At 43.4% G+C, this 22,616-nt stretch overlaps 1 protein-coding gene across 1 annotated transcript in view; it reads left to right on the top strand.

Annotated features, from left to right (window-relative positions):
- The window catches only part of Cryl1 (crystallin lambda 1), a 150,175-nt gene extending 127,880 nt beyond the window's left edge, over window positions 1-22,295 (top strand). The window contains exons 6-8 of the mRNA XM_070003165.1: window positions 11,586-11,691; window positions 20,927-21,033; window positions 21,701-22,295. Coding sequence (XP_069859266.1) covers window positions 11,586-11,691; window positions 20,927-21,033; window positions 21,701-21,814 — 327 coding nt within the window. The 3' untranslated portion in view covers window positions 21,815-22,295. The remainder of the gene's footprint in view (window positions 1-11,585; window positions 11,692-20,926; window positions 21,034-21,700) is intronic.
- Window positions 22,296-22,616: the final 321 nt, after the last annotated feature.

Here is a 22,616-nt window from a genome sequence, read left to right as displayed (position 1 = left end):
TTGTTTGTGCTAGTATTGAGGCTTGAACTCAGAGCCTAGATGCTTTTTCACTCAAGGCTAGCTCTCTACCACTTGAGCCACAACTCCACTTTTGGCTTTTTGGTGATTATAGGAGATATTAGTCTCACCACTTTCCTGCCAGAGCTAGCATTGAAATGTGATCCCCTGATCCCAGCCTTCTGAGTAGCTAGGATTACAGGCATGAGACACTGGTGCCAGTTAAAAAACTGCTCGAGAACTTAATTCTACAGCTGATATAAAATGGAAACCCATTCCCATGCCTCCTCACTGTGGGCTTATATTTCTTCAGTGGAGATGGTAAGGGCCCTGTTTCTTATTGAGATATATTATGTGCAGAGGGTATAGGTCAGTGTCTGGCATCATGTGTATAGTGATTCTATTATCCAAATTCCTGATTCTTCTCTATGTGTAAGAGCTGTCACCAGTGATCTCTAAGCTGAAGGGTTCCCATCCTGTCTGTAGAAGTGATTTTCCAGAGGGTAGCCTGGGCCTCACCTGGAAGCTTTTTAGAACTACAGCCTTGGGGTCCTCCCAGACCTGCAGAATCAGAATCTTCATTGTGAGAAAGCCAGAAATTCTTATGGGCATCAAAGTTGTGGAAGCCTTGATTTATGTGGTTTCCCTAAAGCATATGATACAAATTCTTAATATATTCCTTTTCATCTGTTCTAATTCCCATATTATTTCATCTATTTAAAATCTTCTCTGGGAGTACAGTTTAGCATGCCACAAATCAACAGACATATTCTAATTTATGGAGATTATTATCATTATTATTATAGTTTGGTTCCAGTACTGGGGCTGGAACTCAGGGCCGAAGCACTCACCTTTAACTTTTTTTACTTAAGGCTGGCGCTATACCTCTTGAGCCACAACTCCACTTCCAGCTTTGTTTTTGGTGGTTAATTGGAAATAAGAATCTCATCTGGCTTGAAATAGCAATCTTCAAATCTTGTCCACCTCAGTCCTTAGGATTATAGGCATCAGCCACCAGCACTTGGCTGGTGGTGTATTTTAGTGGTATTGACAACATTTTTTTCTTCCTTAATGTGATGTTAAATATCAATTTAACTTCCAATTGATGGAGTCTTTAATCATTAAAATACTGTATTTTTACATATATATATATATATATTTCACTTTCATATTTCACTTCCTTGGTTATTTGTCTTTTTGCTTTTTTTCTGCCTGCATATATGTGTCTTGTTCCTGGCTCCTTCTTTATGTGGAACTCAGGCATATAATAAAGCTGTATGTAGCTTTATCCAGCTTCCCCTTAGATGAGGACTCATGCCATCATGGTATAACTGTGGTTTCTACTCCTGGACACACTGAATATCTCTGGCTATCTCCAAACAGAGTAAGAATTTATATCAAAAATAATAATAAAGCTTGACCTGGCACTGGTGGCTTACATCTGTAAGCTTAGCTACTCAGGGAGCTAAGGTCTGAGGAATGATGTTCAAAGCCAACCCAGCCTGAAAAGTCCCTGAGACTCCTATTTCCAGTTAGCCAGAAAACAGCTGGAAATAAAGGTCAAGTGGTAGAGTATGAACCTTAAAGTGAAAAACTAAGTGAGTTTGAGGCCCTGAATTCAAGTTCCAGAACTTGTACCCACACAAAAAAGCTAGGGTTGGGATCATGCGTTAAGAGTGTTTGCCTAGCTGGGCATCAGTGGCTCATGCCTGATTCTAGCTGCTCAGGAGGCTGAGATGTGAGAATCAAAATTCAAAGCCAACTTGGGCAGAATAGTTCATGAGACTCATCTCCAGTTAACTAGCAAAAAGCCAGACATGGAGGTGTGATAGAGCAAAAGCCTAGGGACAGTACCCTGACCCTCAGTTCAAGCCCCTGTACTGGCACTAAATAAATAAATAAAAGTGTTTGCATAACAAGCGTGAGGTCCTGAGTTCAACTCTCAGGGTCACCAAAAAACTCATTAAAACACAAACCTATATAACAAATGAGAGGTTACAACTATCTAGAGGATGAGATTCCCTCTTCTATATCATAAACCAGACCTTGCTGCACTTGACTTACTCAGAGGCCAACACCCTGTTTTTGAGGAAATGTTCATGCACTCAACACCAACCACTATCCAGCCCTCAGCTTTCCTAAGCAAGGATGTAAATTGTGATTTTCCTGTCATGAGCAGTGGGCCTGGGCTGACAGCCCAGCCCTACCCTGCAGGAGGAGCAGCTGGAAGCTAGTGAGATCACAGCATTTGGACCAACAGGTCGATCAATCAGTCTTAAATGGTTGGTTTCAGCTCCTCCAGTCCAAAGCAGAGTAGTTAACAGGCAGAGCTATGGGCCCTTGAAATAGAGGAAGGAAGGGGACAAAGGAGTCCCTGGAGAAGTTGGTGGGGGGGTGATGATCAGAGCTTCAGCTTACCCATTTGCCTTTTGTCAGCACAGGTGGAAAGCTGGGTGAGGTAACCGGGCATTCATCTCCACAGCTAATCACCCTGAAGCAGGCATTTGTGCTACCCTGCCTGAATCTGTGTGTGTGTGCGTGTGCGCACGCATGCATGTGTGTATGCGTGTGTGTGTGCGTGTGCGCGCGCATGCATGTGTGTATGCGTGTGTGTGCGTGTGCGCACGCGTGCATGTGTGTATGCGTGTGTGTGTGCGTGTGTGCGCATGCATGTGTGCTCAAATCTCTTTATAGAAACCTTTTAGAAAGACTTTTTTTTTTTTTTGCCACCAGTTGGTGGTTCATGCCTATAATCCTAGCTACTCGGAGGTTGAGATCTGAGAATTGCAATTGGGGGGAGCAACTCAGAGAGACTCTTATCTCCAATTAACTAGCAAAAAAGCTGAAACTAGAGGAATAACTCAACTGGTGGAGGGCCAAAGATAAGCCAAGGCCAAAACAAAATCTTGATTCTCAGAGGACCTCTCAATTAAAGTAATGCTAAGCTTCTAATTGGAATCTCTGAAATTCAAAAATATGCTGAAATCTGAAACTTTGTTATCCTCATATTGGAATTCAAGTCCTGGATTTCAGATTTTCACTTTAGGGAACCTCAGCTAGCAAAGTCTGCAAGTATTCCAAAATGTGAATAACTCTGAAGTCTGAGATACTTTTGAGCACCCAGTTTTTCAAATAAGGGATACTATGCTTGTAACACTGACTTTGCTCAAATATAATTTTTAAGCTTTTATTCATGCAAGGAGTGGATTCTCTTCATTGGTGTTTGGGTATTTTGTTGTTATTGTTGTTGTGTTTAGCTTTTGGTGCTGGTACTGGGGTTTGAACTCAGATGGCCTGGACACTGCCCATTAGCTTTCTCTACTCAAATCTGATGCTCTATCACTTGAGCCACACCTCCACTTAAAACTTTTTGCTGGTTACAGATAAGAATCTTATGGACTTTTCTGCTTGGATTGGCTTTGAACCTTGATCCTCAGATTTCAGCCTCCTGAGTAGTTAGGATGACAGACATGGGCCATCTATACCCAGTGATTTAGTTTAATTTTTAAGTTGCATTTCTCTCACTGAGGAGTTGCTTTAAGGGGTTTCATGTTTTCTACACTAATGGTTCCTACCTCATTGACTTCTTAGTACTTGAAAGCTTTTCCTCTGGGAATGACCCGGAGGAAGTTCCTTGGACTAATGCTAGGAGTGTCTGTTCCCTGCCAGAGTAGCATTTTTACCACTTGTTAGACATGGCCCAGATCCCTCCCTAGGGATCCTGAGACTCTCCTGTCATCTGCAGACACCTGAGTGTCCCCAGCAGAGGCCACATGTCGATTCCCTTCTTTGCCTGAGGCTGAGCTCCAGTTTTCTTCCCAAAGGCCCTTTCTTCCTGTATGGTGTTTTATAGACATGATTCAATGTCCTGTTGCTTCAGGTACATGTGGCGGTAGCAAGCTCTTAGAGTTAGTAAAAGGTGTCTGAGTCATTCTGTAGAAATGATTGTATCCCAGTTCTAAGAAAACTTGGACTGTAGCTATTGACAAGATACCAAGCCACTCACAAATTCAACCACATGCCGGTGATTAACAAGCCTTTTCTCATTAAGATCCATTTGCCTCACCTTCTCCTTAGAAGGTAGCATAGATAAGGGCAGGGGACTTTCTTTCTTGCCATTGCTTTGGAGCTGGTTTCATTGTTTCTTGGAAGAGAAATAATGTATAACAACGAAAATAGAAAACAAAGCTGGCCCTAGTAATCCTAGCTACTCAGAAGGCCGAGATATGAGGATCATAGTTTTGAAGCCAGCCTGGGCGGAAAAGTCCATGAGATTTTTTTTTTTGGGGGGGGGGTCCGGTTGTGGGGCCTGAACTCTGGGCCTGGGCGCTGTCCCTCAGCTCTTCAACTCAACGCTAGTGCTCTACCACTTGAGCCACAGCACCACTTCCGGCTTTTTTTTTCCCTGCTTATGTGGTGCTGAGGAATCGAACCCAGGGCTTCATGCATGCAAGGCAAGTGCTCTACCACTGAGTCACCTTCCCAGCCCAGTCCATGAGATTTTTATCCCCAGCAAAAAGCCAGAAGAAGAGGTGTAGCTCAAGTGGCAGAGCACCAACCATGACTGGGAAAAGCTAAGCAAGATCTAGCATGTACACACACACACACACACACACACACACACACACACACACACACACACACACACACACACACACACACACACACACACACACACACACACACACACACACACACACACACACACACACACACACACACACACACACACACACACACACACACACACACTGAATAGATTTTATGCAAATACCATACCATTTTGTTTAAAGGACTTGAGCATCCATGGATTTTGGTGGTAGTATTGGAAAGAATGTCCTACAACTACATCTCCCACAGACACTGAAGAATGACTATGTATCTCTTACACTCTCTTTTCTTTTTCTCTTTCTCTTTCTCTTTCTTCCTTACTCCTCTCTCTTCTCATCTCTCTTCTCTCTCTTCTTCTCTAACCTCGCACCTTTCTCCTCTTACTGCCCCCCCTCTTCTATTGATGATGTCTTTGTCAGGACCCCGACGGACCCTACATCTTTCATTTCACTTAGAGTATGTACCATAGCAATTGAATACTGCATACACCATCTTTAATTTTCTTCTTACCTTAGGGAATGAGTGTCTTGTGCTCCTGCATTTATTGCTAGCATACTGTTTTTTAGTAAAGCATGGACCTGGGTCCTGCATGTATGTCCATTACTTGTATGAAATCCCAGATTTTAACTAAAGAAAGTAAAGGCAAGCAGTTTTCCAATGAAAAGATTGTACTTGGGCTCTCCTCACCTGTGATTTCTCAGGACATGATACAAAAGCCAGGGTTTGAATTAAGAGTGATCACTGGGTGCTGGTGGCCTGTAATCCTAGCTACTCAGGAGGCTAAGATCTGAGAATTGTGGTTCAAAGCCAGCCAGGGCAGGAAAGTCCATGAGACTCTTATCTCCAATAAACCACCAGAAAACCAGAAGTGGTGCTGTGGCTCAAGCGGTAGAGCACTCACCTTGAGCTGAAGAGCACAGGGACAGCGCCCAAGCCCAGAGTTCAAGCCCCACGACTGACAAAAAACAAGAAAAAAGAAAAAAGAGTGATCTATATGAGTTTCAGAATCTTCTAACCACTTCGGGCTCCTCGTGGAGAATTTTATTAGAAAATAGAAGAAGTACTGATTGCTGCTCTGATCAGTATGATCACTGGCCTGGTGTTGGGCTCCATTCCCCGTACATGTTTGCCCCACTCTGTCCATTTCCAGGAGGTGTTGCTCAGTTCAGTATTTCAACATAAGCACTTAGTTCTACCCCGTAGTTATTCATTATAATTTTTATGATAATCTTAGATTGTAGAATCGAGCTTCAACACACCCTAGATGTAAAATCTACCTCAGAAATTCCAAGTGTGACAAACAGTGACACATCGTAAAGATTCAGAAAGTATTTCCAACCAGGCACCAGTGGCACACACCTGTAATCCTAGCTACTAAGGAGGCTGAGATCTGAGAATCATGGTGAAGCCAGCTCAGGCAGAAAACTTTAAGACTCTTCTTTCCAGTTAACCACTGAAAAGAGAGAAGTGGAGGTGTGACTGAAGTGGTTGAGAGCCAGCCTTGATTGAAAAAAACAAAAAAACAAGCAAAAGCACAAGACTCTGAGTTCAATCCCTAGTACCAGCATTAAAAAAAAAATCCCTATTCTAACTTGTTTTTCTGAAAAGTAGTGACTGATAAAAATAGCCCTCCTCTAGTTGGGGTGCTGGTGGCTCACTCCTATAATCCTAGCTGCTCAGTAGTCTGAGATCTGAGGATCGTGGTTCAAAGCCAGCCAACGCAGGAAAGTCCGTGAGCCTCTTATCTCCAATAAACCACCAGAAAATTGGAAATGGTGCTGTGGCTCAAGTGGTAGAGCACTAGCCAGCCTTGAACTGAAGAGCTGAGGGACAGTGCCCAGGCCCAGAGTTCAAGCCCCACAACCGACCTGTAGGTGAAACAGGAGGAAATTGAGAACATTTGGAATTGAAGGAATTGCAGAATGTACCCTGGCCCTATACCATGATACTCTCCCCTCTTTCAGGCTTTAGTAGAGATGAAGTTAGCTTAGATGATGTGAATCAAAATTCAGCTTTTCAGCCTAATGCCAGTGGTTCATACCAATAATCCCAGCTACTTAGGAGGCTGAGATCTGAAGATCACAGTTCACAGCCAGCCTGCGCAGGAAATCTATGAGACTCTTATCTCCAATTAATCACCAAAAAGCTGGAAGTGGATCTGTGGTTCAAGTGGTAATGCAGTAGGTTTGAGCAAAAAAAGCTAAGGAACAACATTCAAGCCATGAGTTTAAGCCCTAATACAAGCACAAAAACAAAAAACCCTGAGCTTCTCTTGGGGACAGAGGTGTGGGTAGTGCTCGCTTATCATATGAGGGCCTGGATTCCATTCCCAGCAAGACAAAACAAAACAAATCTGAACTACTCTGGGTAGCTCACCTTTAGTGTATTTTGAAATCTCTTTAACATCAGCTCTGAAAATACTAAATCCAATTGTGGAAGAAAAGAGACAAACTAAACAGCATTGTAACTGTGGGGTACTTTCCATATTTGCATCCTTCACAGTTTGAAGGCTAAAATGGAAAAAAAAAAATCAGGCTTTGTGGAATGTTAACACGGAACCCGGGGCTGAGGGAATATCCTTAAGGTCTGTGTGGTTGTCTTTCACAGCATTCTGCAGCCCCAGGGTGCAGGAACCTATAGCCCTGGCCAACAGGCAGCCTGGAGAGAGTGCCAAAGCTGCTTTCCTGTCCCAAACACTTGTCAGGTAGGGGGAGGCAGATGGAAATGGCAGTTCCATGTCAGATGGATTTCTAGATGATTCTGGGTTCTTCTATGGATGTTTTTCTTCCTTGAATACCTCTCTATCTTTACAGCTTTTTGTTTTATTTAATGCTGGGAGGCTTGAATTCAGGCTCTGGGAACTGTCTCTTAGCTTTTCACTCAAGGCTGGTGCTCTACCACTGGAGCCACAGCTTCATTTCTGGATTTTGGGTGGTTAATTGGAGATAAGCATGTAACTGTCTTTCTTGATTGGGTTGATTTGAAATCACAGTCCTCAGACCTCAGCTTTCTGAGTAGCTTGGATTACGGGGGTGAGCCACTGGCACCCAGTTTACACTTTTGTTATAAGTAATGGAAGGAAATGACACCTGTCAGCATTTGAGTAAACATGAGTTATTTGCACATCTTAACAGGCTAACTGAACAGAGTAGATGCTTTAGAATGACTAGGAAACCTAGTGAAATTCCCTTGTACCTTACCAGGTCCGTGAATTTTATGGGAATGATGGCATGCAGTGTCTTTTTGTTTGGGGTCTAGTAATGGGACTTGAACTTGGGGCCTTTTCCTTGGCTTTTTCACTCAAGCCAGCCATTATGCTACTTGATCTACAGCTCCACTTCTGGCTTTCTGGTGGTTAATGGGAGATAAGAATCTCATGGCATTTTCTGCCCAAGCTGGCTTCAAACTGGGATGTTCATATGGCAGCCCTCCTGAGTGGCTAAAATTACAGATGTGAGCCACCACTGAGAAATACCCAGTATTCGAAAGATATGGAGTGATGGGAACTGCTCCTCATGTATGGCTGGGGGCAGTAAACTTGATGCAGTGCTTCAGAGAGCAGGGTAGCATTGGCTCATAAAGTGGAAGGTGCAGGGTGGTTTGCTGTAATTCCTAGCAGTTCAAACTTGGACATAGGCCAGAGCTTTGTTTCAGAATATTCTTTGTCATCCTGTATACAAGAGATGCATTCCAGAACCAACCCAAATACCCCATGAGTAGTAGGATAGATAAGTCAACTCTGACTTTTACACAAACTACAGCTACACACAGCATAGTGGATTCTGACTGACTGACTGACTGACTGACTGATTGAGGTGCTGGTATGGACCTTGCATGTGATGCTAGGTAAGTATTCTGCCACTGCACCACACCCTCAGCCCTGTATATATCTTTTTGTGTATGTGTATACCAGTACTTGTGCTTGAACTCAGGGCTGTCCCTTAGCTTTTTTGCTCAAGGCTAGTATTCTACCTCTTGAGCCACAGCTCCACTTCTGGCTTTATGATGGTTAGCTGAAGTTAAGAGTCTCATAGTCCTGCCCAAGCAGGCTTCCAACCACAGTCCTCAGATCTCACCCTCCTGAGTAGCTAGGATTACAGAATGAGCCACCAGCACCTAGCTCTGTGTATATCTTAGTGCATAATACTGAGAAACAGAAGCAAATCACATAAGAAGGCATCTCATATAGGTCCCATTATCAGACTAGAAATGGACATAAAGCAAAATGTTATTGAATCTAAATATACATGATCAGTTTTTATAGCAAAGAGGTAGTTGCCATAGAAGTGAGGTATCTGTCTCCAGGAAGTTGGTCTGGTGACAAATAAGACAGGAACAGTGGCTCAAGTGGGTGCCCTGTTGCTTTTGCAGGTTTTTGTGTGTTTCTATCAAGCATGCATATGCATATACCCAGTTTGATGAAACATTGTTCGTAGGCAGAGTTGATCAATAGTGTTTGGGCCACACTTTTCCTTTTTAGGTGGCAGGCTTGACTCCATTGGCTCCATCCTCTTTAACCTGTCTTATCATGAAGCTCTCTAGATGACCTGGGGTGGTCCAGATACCCAGGCAGACCTGACACCTTTCTATGTCTCCCTCAGCAGTGGGCATGTAGTGACAGTGACCTCTTGGGGGGGGGTCTCTGGTTGCCTTTGAAGTACGAGTAGTATAGGGATGGGAGATGCTCCAGCCTTGAGCCAGCAATCCCTGGCTGCATGGAGGGCAGAAGATATCTTCCTGTGGCCCATGGTGACATACATCAGAGCCCTCTTTTAGGGTGATAAGAGCTTTCTTCTTAGGTAGATACCAGATGGCCCTTTCATGGAAAAGCCTTGCACTGAGAGGGAAGGAGATATGTCTAATGGTTGCTGGGAGCCAGCTCAGGATGTGTAGATATACTTCTGGAGTATCAGAACTGACCCCTTGTTGAAGGCTCGCAGGGTACAGCAAGGCTACCAGTGGAGAGGTGGCATTGTTTTTCATTTGTTTTCTGGTTCTGGGGCTTGAACTCAAGGTTGGGGCACTGTCCCTAAGCTTCTCTGTGCTTAAGGCTGGTGATCTACCACTTGAGCCACAGCATCCCTTCCAGCTTTCTCTGCTTATGTGGTACTGAGGAATCGAACCCAGGGCTTCATGCATGCTAGGCAAACACTCTACCACCAAGCCACATCAGACAGCAGATCTCACAATGCTTTCTGAAAGAAACCAGTCTTAAACCAGGCCTGTAATCCTAGCTATTCAAAAAGCTGAGATCTGAGGATTATGGTTTGAAGCTATCTGGGGCACATAAGTCTGGGAGACTCTTATCTTCAAAGCTGGAAGTGGACCTGTGACCCAAGTGGTATAGTACTAGCCTAGAGTAGAAAAAGCTAAGGGATTGCGCCCCAACCCAGAGTTCAAGCTTCAGTACTAGAACAAAAATACAAAACAAAACAAAGAAACCACTCTCAGAAAAAGAGCCAACGCCACAGATCACACAGGAATGCTGCCAATCTAAATCGACAAAGGTTTTGGGGGGATTACATTGATTTTGCTCACATCTTCCTTCCTGACAGCTGAATGTCCAAGACAGTAAGAACCTCAGGTGGGAATGACCTGGCAGTGAGTTTCCAAATCATGCTGAGGTTTAATTATGCACCCAAGCCCTGTGCCCAAAGCCACACAAGACAGCTGCTGGATCAGGAACAGGCCAAGAAACACAGATGGCCTCACGACGTCTAAGCTAAGCACATAACAACTCACCTCTTGCTTTGCAATTTTCATTTACAGAAGATTCTAGGGCCCCACCTTGACAAACATACCCTTGGTTCCAAGCTGCATTTCATCAAAGACCAGCTCTTCTTACAAATCATTAGCAGCAGGACAAAGCCAGACTTGTAGGCAGATGAAGCCTGGGAGCATCTTCCAGCTCTTTGGATGGCTCAGGCTGACTCCCCACCTCCTAAGCAAACATCTAAAAGATTCTTGTTGCCCTTTTCCTCTGATACTGCAACTTCTAAGTGCTCCCTTAGGTTGTAGGGATAGGAATGAGGAAGTGGACAAGGGGAACATGTTGATTCAAGTATGGAAAAGGTTAATGGTTATTTGGTCATAAAATAGTCTCCTTTTAGAATCCATGTACATAGGATTATTTTTGTCCAGGATTTGATGGCAATACTGTCATAGAGCACTGGAGGGTATTTGGGAATACTTTCCTAATGAAGTTAGGATGGCTGAGTATCAGTGGCCCACATCTATAAGCCTAGCTACTTAGGAGGCTGAGATTTGAGGAGCACAGTTCCAAGCCAGACTAGGGGCAAGAAAGTTTGTGGGATTCTTATCTCCAATTAACCAGACCAAGACAAAAAAAAAAAAAAAAAACAAGAGAAAGTATGGTCTAATAGTAGAGCACTAGCCTTGAGTGATAAAGGTAAGGGACGACACTCAGATTCTGAGTTCATGCCCCAGTACTGGCACACATAAAAAAGTTAGGATGGGGCTGGGAATGTAGCTTAGTGGTAGATGCTTGCCTAGCATGCATGAAACCACCCTGGGTTCAATTCCTCAGAACCACATAAACAAAAAAGGCCAGAAGTAGGGGCTGGGAAGGTGGCTTAGTGGTAGAGTGCTTGCCTTGCATGCATGAGGCCCTGGGTTCAATTCCTCAGCACCACATAGGCAGAAAAAGCTGGAAGTGGCACTGTGGCTCTAGTGGTAGAGCACTAGCCTTGAGCTGAAGAGCTCAGGGACAGTATCCAGGCCCAGAGTTCAGGCCCACGGGAGGGGTAAGGGGGGGGGGGAGGGAAGGCCAGAAGTAGTGCTGTGGCTCAAGTGGTAGAGTGCTATCCTTGAGCAAAAGAAGCTCAGGGACAGTGCCCAGGCCCTGAGTTCAAGCCCCAAGACTGGCAGAAAAAAAAGTTAGGATGGAAGTGATGATAATGAAATTACCTTTCTAGAAAATTCACTCATCAGTGTACTACCCCCTTCTCCCTGTACAGGAAGGAATAGTGTCTCCTAGTGACGTGGACCTGGTTATGTCAGATGGGCTGGGCATGCGGTATGCATTCATTGGACCCTTGGAAACGATGCACCTGAACGCCGAAGGTATGCCTAGGGCTGGGTTGTGTTGTTGAGTATTTCCATGGGTCTTAGGAACAGTCAAATTTTGCCTTTTTAAGCTGAGTAGAAATAGCACTATAGACTAAGCACTTGTGGCTCATACCTGTAATCCTAGCTACTCATGAAACTAAGACCTGTGGATCCCAGTTCAAAACCAGCCTGGATAGAAAAGCCAATGAAACTCTTACCTTATCTTCAATTAACCAGCCAAGAGCTGAAAGTGGAGGTATAGTTCAAGTGGTAGAGCATCAGCCTTGAGTGAAAATGCCAAGCAAGAATGAGAGGCCCTGGGGCTGGGAAGGTGGCTCAGTGGTAGAGTGCTTGCCTTGCATGCCTGAGGCCCTGGGTTCGATTCCTCAGCACCACATAAAGAAAAAAGCCGGAAGTGGCACTGTGGCTCAAGTGGTAGAGCATTGGCCTTGAGCTAAGAGCTGAGGGACAGCACCCAGGCCCATAGTTCAGGCCCCGCAACTGGGAACCCCCCCCCAAAAAAAATGAGAGGCCCTGAGTTCAAGCCCAGTACTAGCACAAAAAAGAAGGAAGGAAAGAAGAGAGGGAGGGAGGGAGGGGGTAAAAGGAAGGAAGGAAGGAAGGAAGAAAGGAAGAAAGGAAGGAAGGAAGGAAGGAAGGAAGGAAGGAAGGAAGGAAGGAAGGAAGGAAGGAAGGACTGTAGCCAGCACTGATATCACAGATAGGGGCTAGGACACAGAGCACTGAGTCCACATGGAATTCTTAAACTACAGGGCTCTGAGGAGTGAAGAATGTTCTAGAGAGACATGATATAATGGGGACTCTGCAACCTTCAGTTACTGGAAAAGAAAGTAATATTTTTCTGGAGAAGGCAAGGGAATTGTTTACAGAGCCAAGAAGGATAAAAAGATATGAGGGAAAACTTCACCACCACAACCCCTGCTACCACCACCCAGGGAACCTCTCTCTGCTGGTGGTATCTTCTATCTACACAATTGAAGCCTGTAGGTGTATTATTCGGAGTTGTAGGTTGCCATCTGGAAGGCCAGGGAGCTCTCAGGAGCTGCTTTCACAGGACTGTGCTGGTACGGCATATATGGCAAAGCAGGGTTGGGGAGACTAGACATGTACCCTAAATCTAACTTCAGAAGCCTTGTGGTAGGCGAGTTGAAATCTATGACATGGTACTTGCAAAAAAAAGAACTTAAGAACAGATTTAAAGTCCTAAAAGAAGATGTCATGTGTTTAAAAAAAAAATAGGATCTGTACAAATTAAAACAAAAATTTTGAAGGAGCTATGTATTAGAATCTGGAAGGACGCCACCTAGATATTATGGGTATTTCTTCACATCAAAATAAGTCTTTAAAAAATAAAAACAAACCAGCTGGGGGCTGAGGGCTTACTCCTGTAATCCTAGCTAATCAAGAAGCTGAAATCTGAGGATCAAGGTTCAAAGCCAGCCTGGGCAAGAAAGTCCATAAGACTCTTATCTCCAATTAATCACCAGAAAACCAGAAGTGATGTTGTGGCTCAAGTGGTAGAGTGCTTGCCTTGAGCTGAAGAACTGAGGGACAGCACCCAGGCCCAGAGTTTAAACCCCATGACCAACCAAAAACAGCACCCCCCCCCCTCAAAAAAAAAACAACTAAGATCTCACTCAAGCTGACCTGGAACTCTTATTTCTCTACTACCTCTACTATAACTATAACTATAACTATAACTATAACTATAACTATATATATATATACACACACTCTATACCTCTACTACCAAGCTATACCCCTAAACTATAAGTAACTTTTATTACCTTTTGGATTTTCTGTGTTGTCATAAATTTATTTTTTAAGAGGGTTGAAGCAGAAATAAGATTAGAAATGGCAGGCAGATGGTTTGGACACAGTGCCTGGCACTGTGAGTATTTGGCACCGCTTGGTGGTACTTGGAGTTGCTTCTTGGGAGGTAACACTGTGAGTGAGGGGAAGTAGTGGCCTCAAGAAGTTGGTTTGTCTTGAAGCCTGTATTTCCACAGTGCTTTGGTAATAACTCAGTCATTTTCTCCCACAGTAGTTAATGAAATACACTTTCAAAAATCAAGACCATTTCTCCAGATACTGCTGGGTACACACCAGGCTGAAAGTGAACTGGCCCTTGTATGCTGGGCAATCTTCCCTAAAGTCAAGCATTGCTGGAAGCAGCTGACAGAAGAAAGGAAATCACAGCCACTGCTATGGAACAAGAGTTTAAAGTACTATTATGCCAGGCACTGGTGTCTCACACCTAGCTGCTCTCACTCCTGGGCTGAGATCTGAAGATTATGGTTCAAAAATAGCCCAGAACAATAAAAAATATTTTTAAAAATAGCCCAGAAAGAAAAGCCCATGAATCTCTAATTTACTACCAAAAAGGTAGAAATAGAGCCATGGCCCAAATGGTATACACCAGTCTTGGACAAAAGTAGCTTAAGGGACAGTTCAACCCTCAGTACTGGTGTGTATGTGTATGCGCTCTCTCTCTCTCTCTCTCTCTCTCTCTCTCTCTCTCTCTCTCTCTCTCACACACACACACACACACACACACACACACACAAGGATAATATCATATGCTTTTTTCACCAGACCTTATAAATGCTAAACAAACTGAAACATTTGAAATGTGTAGACAGTGTCTGATAAAACACCACATGGTTTTTTTTCTAGAGAAAAATAAAGTAGTTGAAGTATCATGAGACAGAGATAGGGAGAGAACTGAGAAGAGCTTTGAATCTCAAACAAATAGAAATAGAAGCCAAGGACACCAGAAACTTGAGAATCAAATGTGGCAGACAGGAAGGAGGCCGGAGCAATTTTTCAAACAAAGCCGGAATGATAAGAAATCCTAATTGGCTTACTATGATAAGGGGGACGGATGCAGTGTTCCACTTCAGAGCATTCCACGCCTGAGGCAGACAGCTATAAGATCTGGCTGGGAACCAGTGGAAAGATTCTTTAACCTTCCCTGTGTCACCCAGAATATATCAAGATCAGTGAGGGGAGGATTTTTCTTTTTTTGAGATACTGTTTTCATAAAGCCAAGCATCTCAGCTGTGTGTCTTAAAAGCTACTATTTATCTAGAATCAGGGCAAATGTTTTACAATTTGGTTTTGAACTAATAAAGCAGGATCTGAAAAACAGGAAGGCAAGGTACTTATTCCAACTTTTTGGTTCCTGTTTTCTGTGTTATTGTTGTTATTGTTGTTGCTGAAGCATCCTCCTCCAAGGAGCACAAATTCTCACAATGGTGGTTCTGGCTTGGTGGAGAAGTGGTTCTTAGCTTGGTTCTCTTGCCCTGGCTTTCCCACTTACTGGCTGCCTGACCCTGGGGCAGTTTCTTAAGTTAGTGTACTTAGGTTTTGCCCACTTCAGTTAAGTAGGCATAACAACGGTAGCCTCCTCCTAGAGTGGTGTGAGCATGAAGCCACATGGAAGCACTTAGCTAGATCATCGTTGTGGGCCTGGTCTGTGCCACCTTGCCCCTGGTGGTTGATTTGAGGTCTTCTGGTATCTTTTGTGTTTGCTTTTGTGTGTGTGTGTGTGTGTGTGTGCGCGTGCATGCATGCATGCATGCCAGTACTGGGCTTGAACTCACAGCCTGGATGCTGTCCCTTAGTTTTTTTCAAGGGTGGGGCTCTATTACTTGAGCCACACCTCCACTTCCAGCTTTTTGGTGGTTATTGCAGATAAAAGTCTCACAGACTTTCCTGCTAGGGTTGGCCTTGAACTGCGATCCTCAGATCTCAGTCTCCTGTGTAGCTAGGATTACAGTCATGAGCTACTGGTGCCTTGCTTCTGGTGTTTTCTTCTCTCTGTGGAATGGTACTATCTGAAACTAGCAACCCCTCAGATTCCCCTCTAGGTGAATTTTGCCTTCTAAATTTCCTCTCTTATGTAGACATTTTTTTTAAAGACTTGCCTGGTGGGTTTGGTTCATCTATATGGGATTTCATCTGCCTCTGAAAAAAGTTGAACTGAACGAGTAGGACTTGAGGAGGGAAGGGGCTTCAGCATGGTTCTACCTTCCTGAGTCCTTACTTAGGTTTGAGAATTTGATCCTTGGAGGAGGCATTGGATATTGTCACTCTGTGCTTTCAGACCTTTTGGATCCACTTTAATAAGTCCTATGAAGTGCTGTCTCTTAAAGCAAGTGCAGTCAGCCAGGCGCTGGTGGCTCACGCCTGTAATCCTAGTTACTCAGGAGGCTGAGATCTGAGGATCAAGGTTCAAAGCCAGCCCAGGCAGGAAAGTCTATGAGATTCTTATCTACAATTAACCACCAGAAAACCAGAAGTGGCGCTGTGGCTCAAGTGGTAGAGCGCTAGTCTTGAACTGAAGAGCTAAGGGACGGTGCACAGACCCAGAGTTCAAGCCCCATGACCGACAAAAAAAAAAAAAAAAAAAGCAAGTGCAATCAGATGAGTGTGATCAGCTGAGTGAAAACCAGACTGTTCTAATGTGGGTAGCATTAAGGGGTGTCCAAGAAACTAAACACCCCTAGTGAGGCCAGCTTGGTACAGTGGGCCATGTCTGGTTGAGTCTGGTGCCTGCTGTAGGTTCGGCTTTATAGCTAAAGAGTCCTAAGGTTACAGCATAAGCAAACCTAATCTCATGAAAGTCCATTATTTTTCCTTTTTTGTCACATAGGCATTTTGTAAGAAAGTAAATCCACAGGGAAATGGGTGGACCTAGAATAAATTATGTGAAGGCTCAGTGAGACAAATGATACATTTCTTTCATATGTGGAAGCTAAAATATAACTATGCATGGTAACACACAGGGCTCAATGTATTTACACACAGACAAACTGACTGGTGTTCTTAGGGGAGGAATCCAATCCTCTTAATAATTAATATACTGTGTATCAAGGGTAGGCAGAGGAATGGTGGAAGGAAGAGTGAGCAAATGTCATTATATTCAATGTACGCTAAAATTTAAAAAAACTACATAATTTCAGAGGGGGGATACAAAGGGAAAATTGGAGGAGTATGAACAAAGGGATCACACTGACCAAAAAGCATTGTACTCATAATCTGACTTACAAAATTCATAACCCCTTCATACAACTATTGAATAATAAGTTCAGAGTCTCCTGAAAAGCTTAGCTTAGTGTGAATAAATAAGTAAACAGAAAAGGTAACATATTTTATTTCTGGAAGGAAATATTTAGGTTGTCTTTTAACTTCTAGAAATGGAACCGTATGAAGTGGTTCTAGCCATTGCTGGAACATTTATAGAAACATCCAGAAGTGTAAATTATCAAGTTAACACTTTCGTGAAATGAAGTTAAAGTTCTTTTTTTAAAAAATTGTCTTCTGGTTAGTTGAAGGTCTCAAAAAAATTGGTAGGTTTGAGAATTTTATCCTTCAAAACAATTGTTTGCTTTCATAGATGTTAGTGTACTGTGAGGGAAGGAAAATTATTTGAAACAAATAAAATAGAAACACAGTGAACTTAGTCTTATACACCATTATGATGGGACATTCAGAACTATATCTATAGCCAGGAGTCAGTGGCTTGTTTCTATAATTCCAGATTTTCAGGAGACTGATATCTGAGAATAATGGCTCCAATTAAACCAAGAAGCCATAGTGGAGCTGTGGCTCAAGTGATAGTATACTAGCCTTGAGCGAAAAAAACTAAGAGACAGCATCTGGGCCCTGAATTCAAACCCACTAACACAAAACAAACTAAACCCCAAAGAAGTTTGTCCTTTTTTTTTTTTTTTTTTTTTAAAGATTACTGTAACAGTAGTCATTTTAAGTTTCAGTCAGTGGTACCGTTTTCGTGGTCTGAGAACTAAGTTCATAGCTGTTGGGGGTCGGAGGAATCTGCAAATTCCGCAACTTTATTTTGTTCTTGTTATCTTTTTGGTACAAATGACCCACTGTTGAGGTATTGTGGTTTTGAAAGAGTTGGAAATATGTCTGATGGTGTAACTCAGTGATAGAACTCATGTTTAGCCTGAGTAAGGCTTTGAGTTTTATCCCTAGCACCCATCAAGAAAAAAAAGGCAAAGAAAAGAAATGGGCCTAAACTGAAACAGTCAGGACTTAGAGACAACTCAGCCTCCAGGATCTTAGGGCTAGTTTCTAACCTGTCTGGTCTCTTAAGTACAGGCTTGCTCTAGCAGCCCCAGGTCAGAAGAGATGGAGCTGAGCAACTGGGTAGGGCTGTTCCACTGCCTGGGACAGGCCATGGCTGGACTAGGCTTGTGTTTTCTTCCCTTGTAAGTATAAGTCTCAAGTAATCTCAGCTTCAGTACACAGGGCCCCACAGCAGTTTATACTATGATTATTCTTCTGTCTCTCCTAGCAGGAGTTGTCCCTGTCAGCCCTACAAGTCCCATTAAGTCATCTGGTACATAATAAGACATCCATCTGCCTGTACTGATGATTTTGTTAAAAATAGCCAAATGGCCCCTGCTGAAGAATAAACTTCTCCTTCATTTCCTCATCAAAATCCTGTAATCTGAGAACCAAGTAACCAGAAGTTGAGTGAGAAATTAACTTGAGTGAGAAATTAACTTGAGTCTGGCATCTTTGGTTCATAGAAAATGACTGACTAGCCAACCATGAATGGTTCATGACTGTAATCCTAGCTACTCAAGAGGCTGAGCTCTGAAGACAACAGTTCAAAGCCAGCATGGGCAGAAATTTCCATGAGACTCTTATCCCCCACTCGTAAGAGGTGGGGGTAGGGAGTTGTAGAGGACCAACTTTGAGCAAAAAAGGCAAGAGAGAACATAAGATCCTGAGTTCAAGCCCCTGTATTGGCACAAAAGAAAGAAGGGAAGGAAAGGGGAGAAGAGGGAAAGGAGGTACATGATTACTTGTGTTTCCTAGCTCAGAGTATATAGAATCCATGAAAAAGCCATTATTCTGAAGCTGATTTCCCACTCCTCCACTCTAAACAAAAGATGCTTTTATTTAAAATTTTTATTTTACTTTAAAGGTTATATACAGAGGGGTTACAGTTATATAAGTCAGGTAATGAGTACATTTCTTTTTTGGGGGGGGGCCGAAGGGGGGGTCCTGTCATGGGGCCTGAACTCTGGGCCTGGGCGCTGTCCCTCAGCACTTCAGCTCAAGGCTAGCGCTCTACCACTTGAGCCACAGCGCCACTTCTGGCTTTTTTCTTTTTGCTTATGTGGTGCTGAGGAATCAAACCCAGGGCCTCAGGCATGCAAGGCAAGTGCTCTACCACTGAACCACCTTCCCAGCCCCAGTACATTTCTTTTTGAACAGTGTTCCCCTATCCTTCATTTTCTCCCACTTTCCCTCCCCCATGACTCCTCTCCTCCCCCCAAGTTGTAAAGTTCATTTCCAACATAATGTCTAGTGAATATCACTGCTGCATTGGTTCCCCCTTTGTCCCACCTTTCTGTGATTCCCCTTCCCTTCCCTGAATCAGATAAACTTATATACAAGACAAAGGGTACCAAACAGCAGTGAAGAAGGAAAAAAGGGAGGAAAAGAAAAAAATAAAAATGATAATAAAAGATTAAAATTAAAATGAGAAAAGAAAAGGTCTTCAATTTATTTGGTGGCCTTGTGTCTCCCTAATGTCCGCTATCCAGTCTCTTAATGTATCCATTAAGTTCCTTGTGGTGGTCAGTTTTCCTTGTGGCTTAATTGGCTCTTCAAATCAGTTTGTTTGAGTGGGCAGGAAAATGTTCTGCCTTGAAAACTTGTAGTCTTTGTGTCCCTCCTCCCTGCATAACCTAGTGGGAGCAGGGATTTGCTTTGTGTGTCACAAAGAAAGGGGTTGGCTGGCTTCTGTAGATTGGAGTCTCTGAGAGTGAGCTTGAGTTTGGGTGGGATTGTGGCATGTCTGGAATCAGTGTCTTTTCCCAGAGGAGCTGGCTCCTGAGACATTCTTTGGCCCAGCCTGGAACCACTCTTGGCTTTTATGGCCTATCCAGTTTGTTTTTTTCACTGAGATTTTGCAGACTTTTGGGTTTTTTTTAATTCTTGTATCCAGCTAAGCAGCAGGTTGAGCCGCTCTATGACTGGAATGTCTTTGTTTGATGCAGAGGGGCAGGGCTGCCTTCTCACTGTGTCTGCCCTGGTAGTTGTGTCCCTCCCTGGGTGGAGCTTCCTCCTCCTGGATGGGGCTACCTTACCCTGGGCAGAGTTGTCTCTCACTGGTCAGATTCCTTTGCCCTGTTGAAAAATGGCGCCACAGTCACTGCTTCTCAGGCCTATGTTTCTGCTAGCTGCTTTGTCTGGTTCTATGCCAGTATCAAAGATGGTGTTCTTCTCAAGTCAAGGGGCTTTATTTGTAGAAGTTATTCTCTGGGTGGGAGTGAGGATGGCTTTTGTGGGGTACTCACAGTTTCCCTTGGTGTTTCGGACCGTCTGCAATATGCATCCATGATTTGTGTCCATCTGTGACCAGCAGGATGTGATTTTCTGCTCCTTATCATCCAGTTCATGCTGGAGGTGAGTGAAAAGCCACATGCACTCTGTCTTTGGTGCCTTTGCCCTGGCTTTCTCTGGTCGCCACTGTGGTCGCAGCCACTGTCACTGGTGTGTGCTCAAATCTGTCTTCTTAAGCAAGCTGTCTGCAATTTTTCTCTCTGGCAAATTACAGCTCACTTCGTGCAACTGTCTAGGCATGGACTATTTGGTAAAATTCTAAAGCTCTGGTTCTCAGTAGCAGCTGTGTAGGTTCCCTGTTGACCCTCCACCCACCATCTTCCACTTCCTTCTCAAAAGAAAAGTTTGTTCTTTCCTTTTCTCCTGCATTTCTCCCTACTTCATCCTGTTATACAAACATAAATCCTTGGTACAGCTTCAAAAAACATAACAAAACATTCAAATGTTCAATACAAGTAACCTTAGCAATCCATTGTTAGAGAAGGGCTTTGAGAAATGAAGATAGAGTGTGACATTCCCCAGTCAGTATGTGAGTGCCAGCAGTGGCTGTGAGTACCTGTAGCTGGCATGTACCATATACAAGGAAGTGTGTGCCAGGCCCAAGGGCCAATACCTCTCAAGGTTTTAAGGTCTCATAGAAATTGTGGAGAGTGACTAGGGAGGGACCAGCTTGTCCAGAAAACAGCTGGTGACTTATCTCCTGTCTTTTCTTTATTCCCTGGCGAAGAAGAATGTAGACGCTTCATCCTCAGGGCAAAACCTTCCAATGGGCCTCTTAATTTAGAGTTAGAGAATATTTTTGTTGATATGATAGATTCTTGTGTTCAAACCATTTCAGGTGTGGTGAGCTACTGTGACAGATACAGTGAAGGTATGAAACGTGTCCTGAAGACTTTTGGACCCATTCCAGAATTTTCCAGGGCCACGGTGGAGAAAGTTAACCAGGTGGGTAGATTGTGTGTGCATGTAGTCACATGCCAATCATCTTCTCTCCCATACTAGAATCTTAGACTTTAAAGTATGACTCAGGTAGTAAAGCTCCAGCCAGTGAGCAAAAGCATCAGATACAGAGTTCAATTACTGGTCTTGGACAAAAGAAAAGAAATAAAATTGACCTTTAATATTATTGACAGTTCCTCCTTTTTCGCTGACTTTGCTCATAGTTTTATTCTGGTCACCAGGAGATTTTTTATTTTATTTAATGCTGGTATTGGAGCTTGAACTCTGGTCATGAGTACTGTCTCTTAGTCTTTTCCTTCCAAGCTGGTGGTCTTCCAGTTGGGCCACAGCTCCACCTCCAGCTTGTTGGTGATTAATTGGAGATAAGAGTCTCACTGACCTCTCTGTCCAGGCTGACTACAATACCAATCCTTAGATCTCAGCCTCCTGACTAGCTAGGATTAAAAGCATGAGCTACCAGTGCTTAGCCTCGAGATTTTAAGAACAATGTAATCCATGAACAGTAGCTCTTTTCAACTTGTCTGAGATCTCCAAGATTTGGAAAGCCTGTGATATTGAGAGCTTTCTGTTTCATACAGTTTTAAGCAATGTGGGCATGGTTTGTATAAACACTGGGTCAATTATTTCTTCTCATATTTCTTCCTTCTCCTAGGACATGTGTCTGAAAGTTCCTGATGACCCAGAACACTTAGCAGCCAGGAGACAGTGGAGGGACGACTGTCTCATGAGGCTTGCCAAGTTGAAAAACCAGGTGCAGCCCCAGTGAGTTTCTTGAGATGTTACTGCCACTCCTTCATTAAAAGCCTTTATTGTTGTTATTATTATTATTGGAATTAACAGCACTTGCTCCAATCCTTTTAAACCAGTGAGAAACCCAGTAGTACCTAGTATGAAAATTCATAGCTTGCTTTGCTTTATCAAGGCCCAGGTAGTGATAGAGGCCCAGTGTCTTCCATTATATTAGGGCCTAACCCTGGACTGGGCTGTCACAGAACTCTCTGAGGCCTGAGATGTGGGTTTCCTGGACTAATAGTCTGAAGATTTTTTTTTAAGCTTCCCATTTCAGTGTGATTATATACGATTCCACTTCAGAGTCAATGACTGTGGTTACTTGGTATTTTAACTATTACTGAAATATTTTTATAATGATTTTCTAGTCCCTTTCTGAGCACTCTAAAGCCCTGTATTTAGGAGTCAATTACCTTTGTTTTGCTAATGTTCTGAATAAAAGTTTTTGACTGCTTAAAGTTTTTTATTGCTTTCTTTTTTTTTTTCTTTTGTTCCAGACTGGGGCTTGAACTCAGGGCCTGGGCTCTGTCTCTTAGCGTTTTTGCTCAAGGCTAGCACTCTGTCACTTAAGCCATGCCTCCACTTCTGGATTTTTTGGGTGGTTAATTGGAAATAAGAGTCTTACAGACTTTCTTGCCTGGGAAGGCTTCAAACCACAATCCTTGAACCTCAAGCTTCCTGAGCAGCTAGGATTACAGGTGTGAACCATGAGTATCCAGTTCATCTGTTCTTTCTTAGAATGCAGCATTCTTGCCTGATGGTCAATCAGCATAATTCAG

This window comes from Dipodomys merriami, unplaced genomic scaffold (genome assembly GCF_024711535.1).
Source record: "Dipodomys merriami isolate MVZ:Mamm:240054 unplaced genomic scaffold, mDipMer1.0.p SCAF_6, whole genome shotgun sequence".
NCBI classification, from domain to species: domain Eukaryota; kingdom Metazoa; phylum Chordata; class Mammalia; order Rodentia; family Heteromyidae; genus Dipodomys; species Dipodomys merriami.
This window is presented reverse-complemented; position numbering and strand designations above follow the sequence as displayed.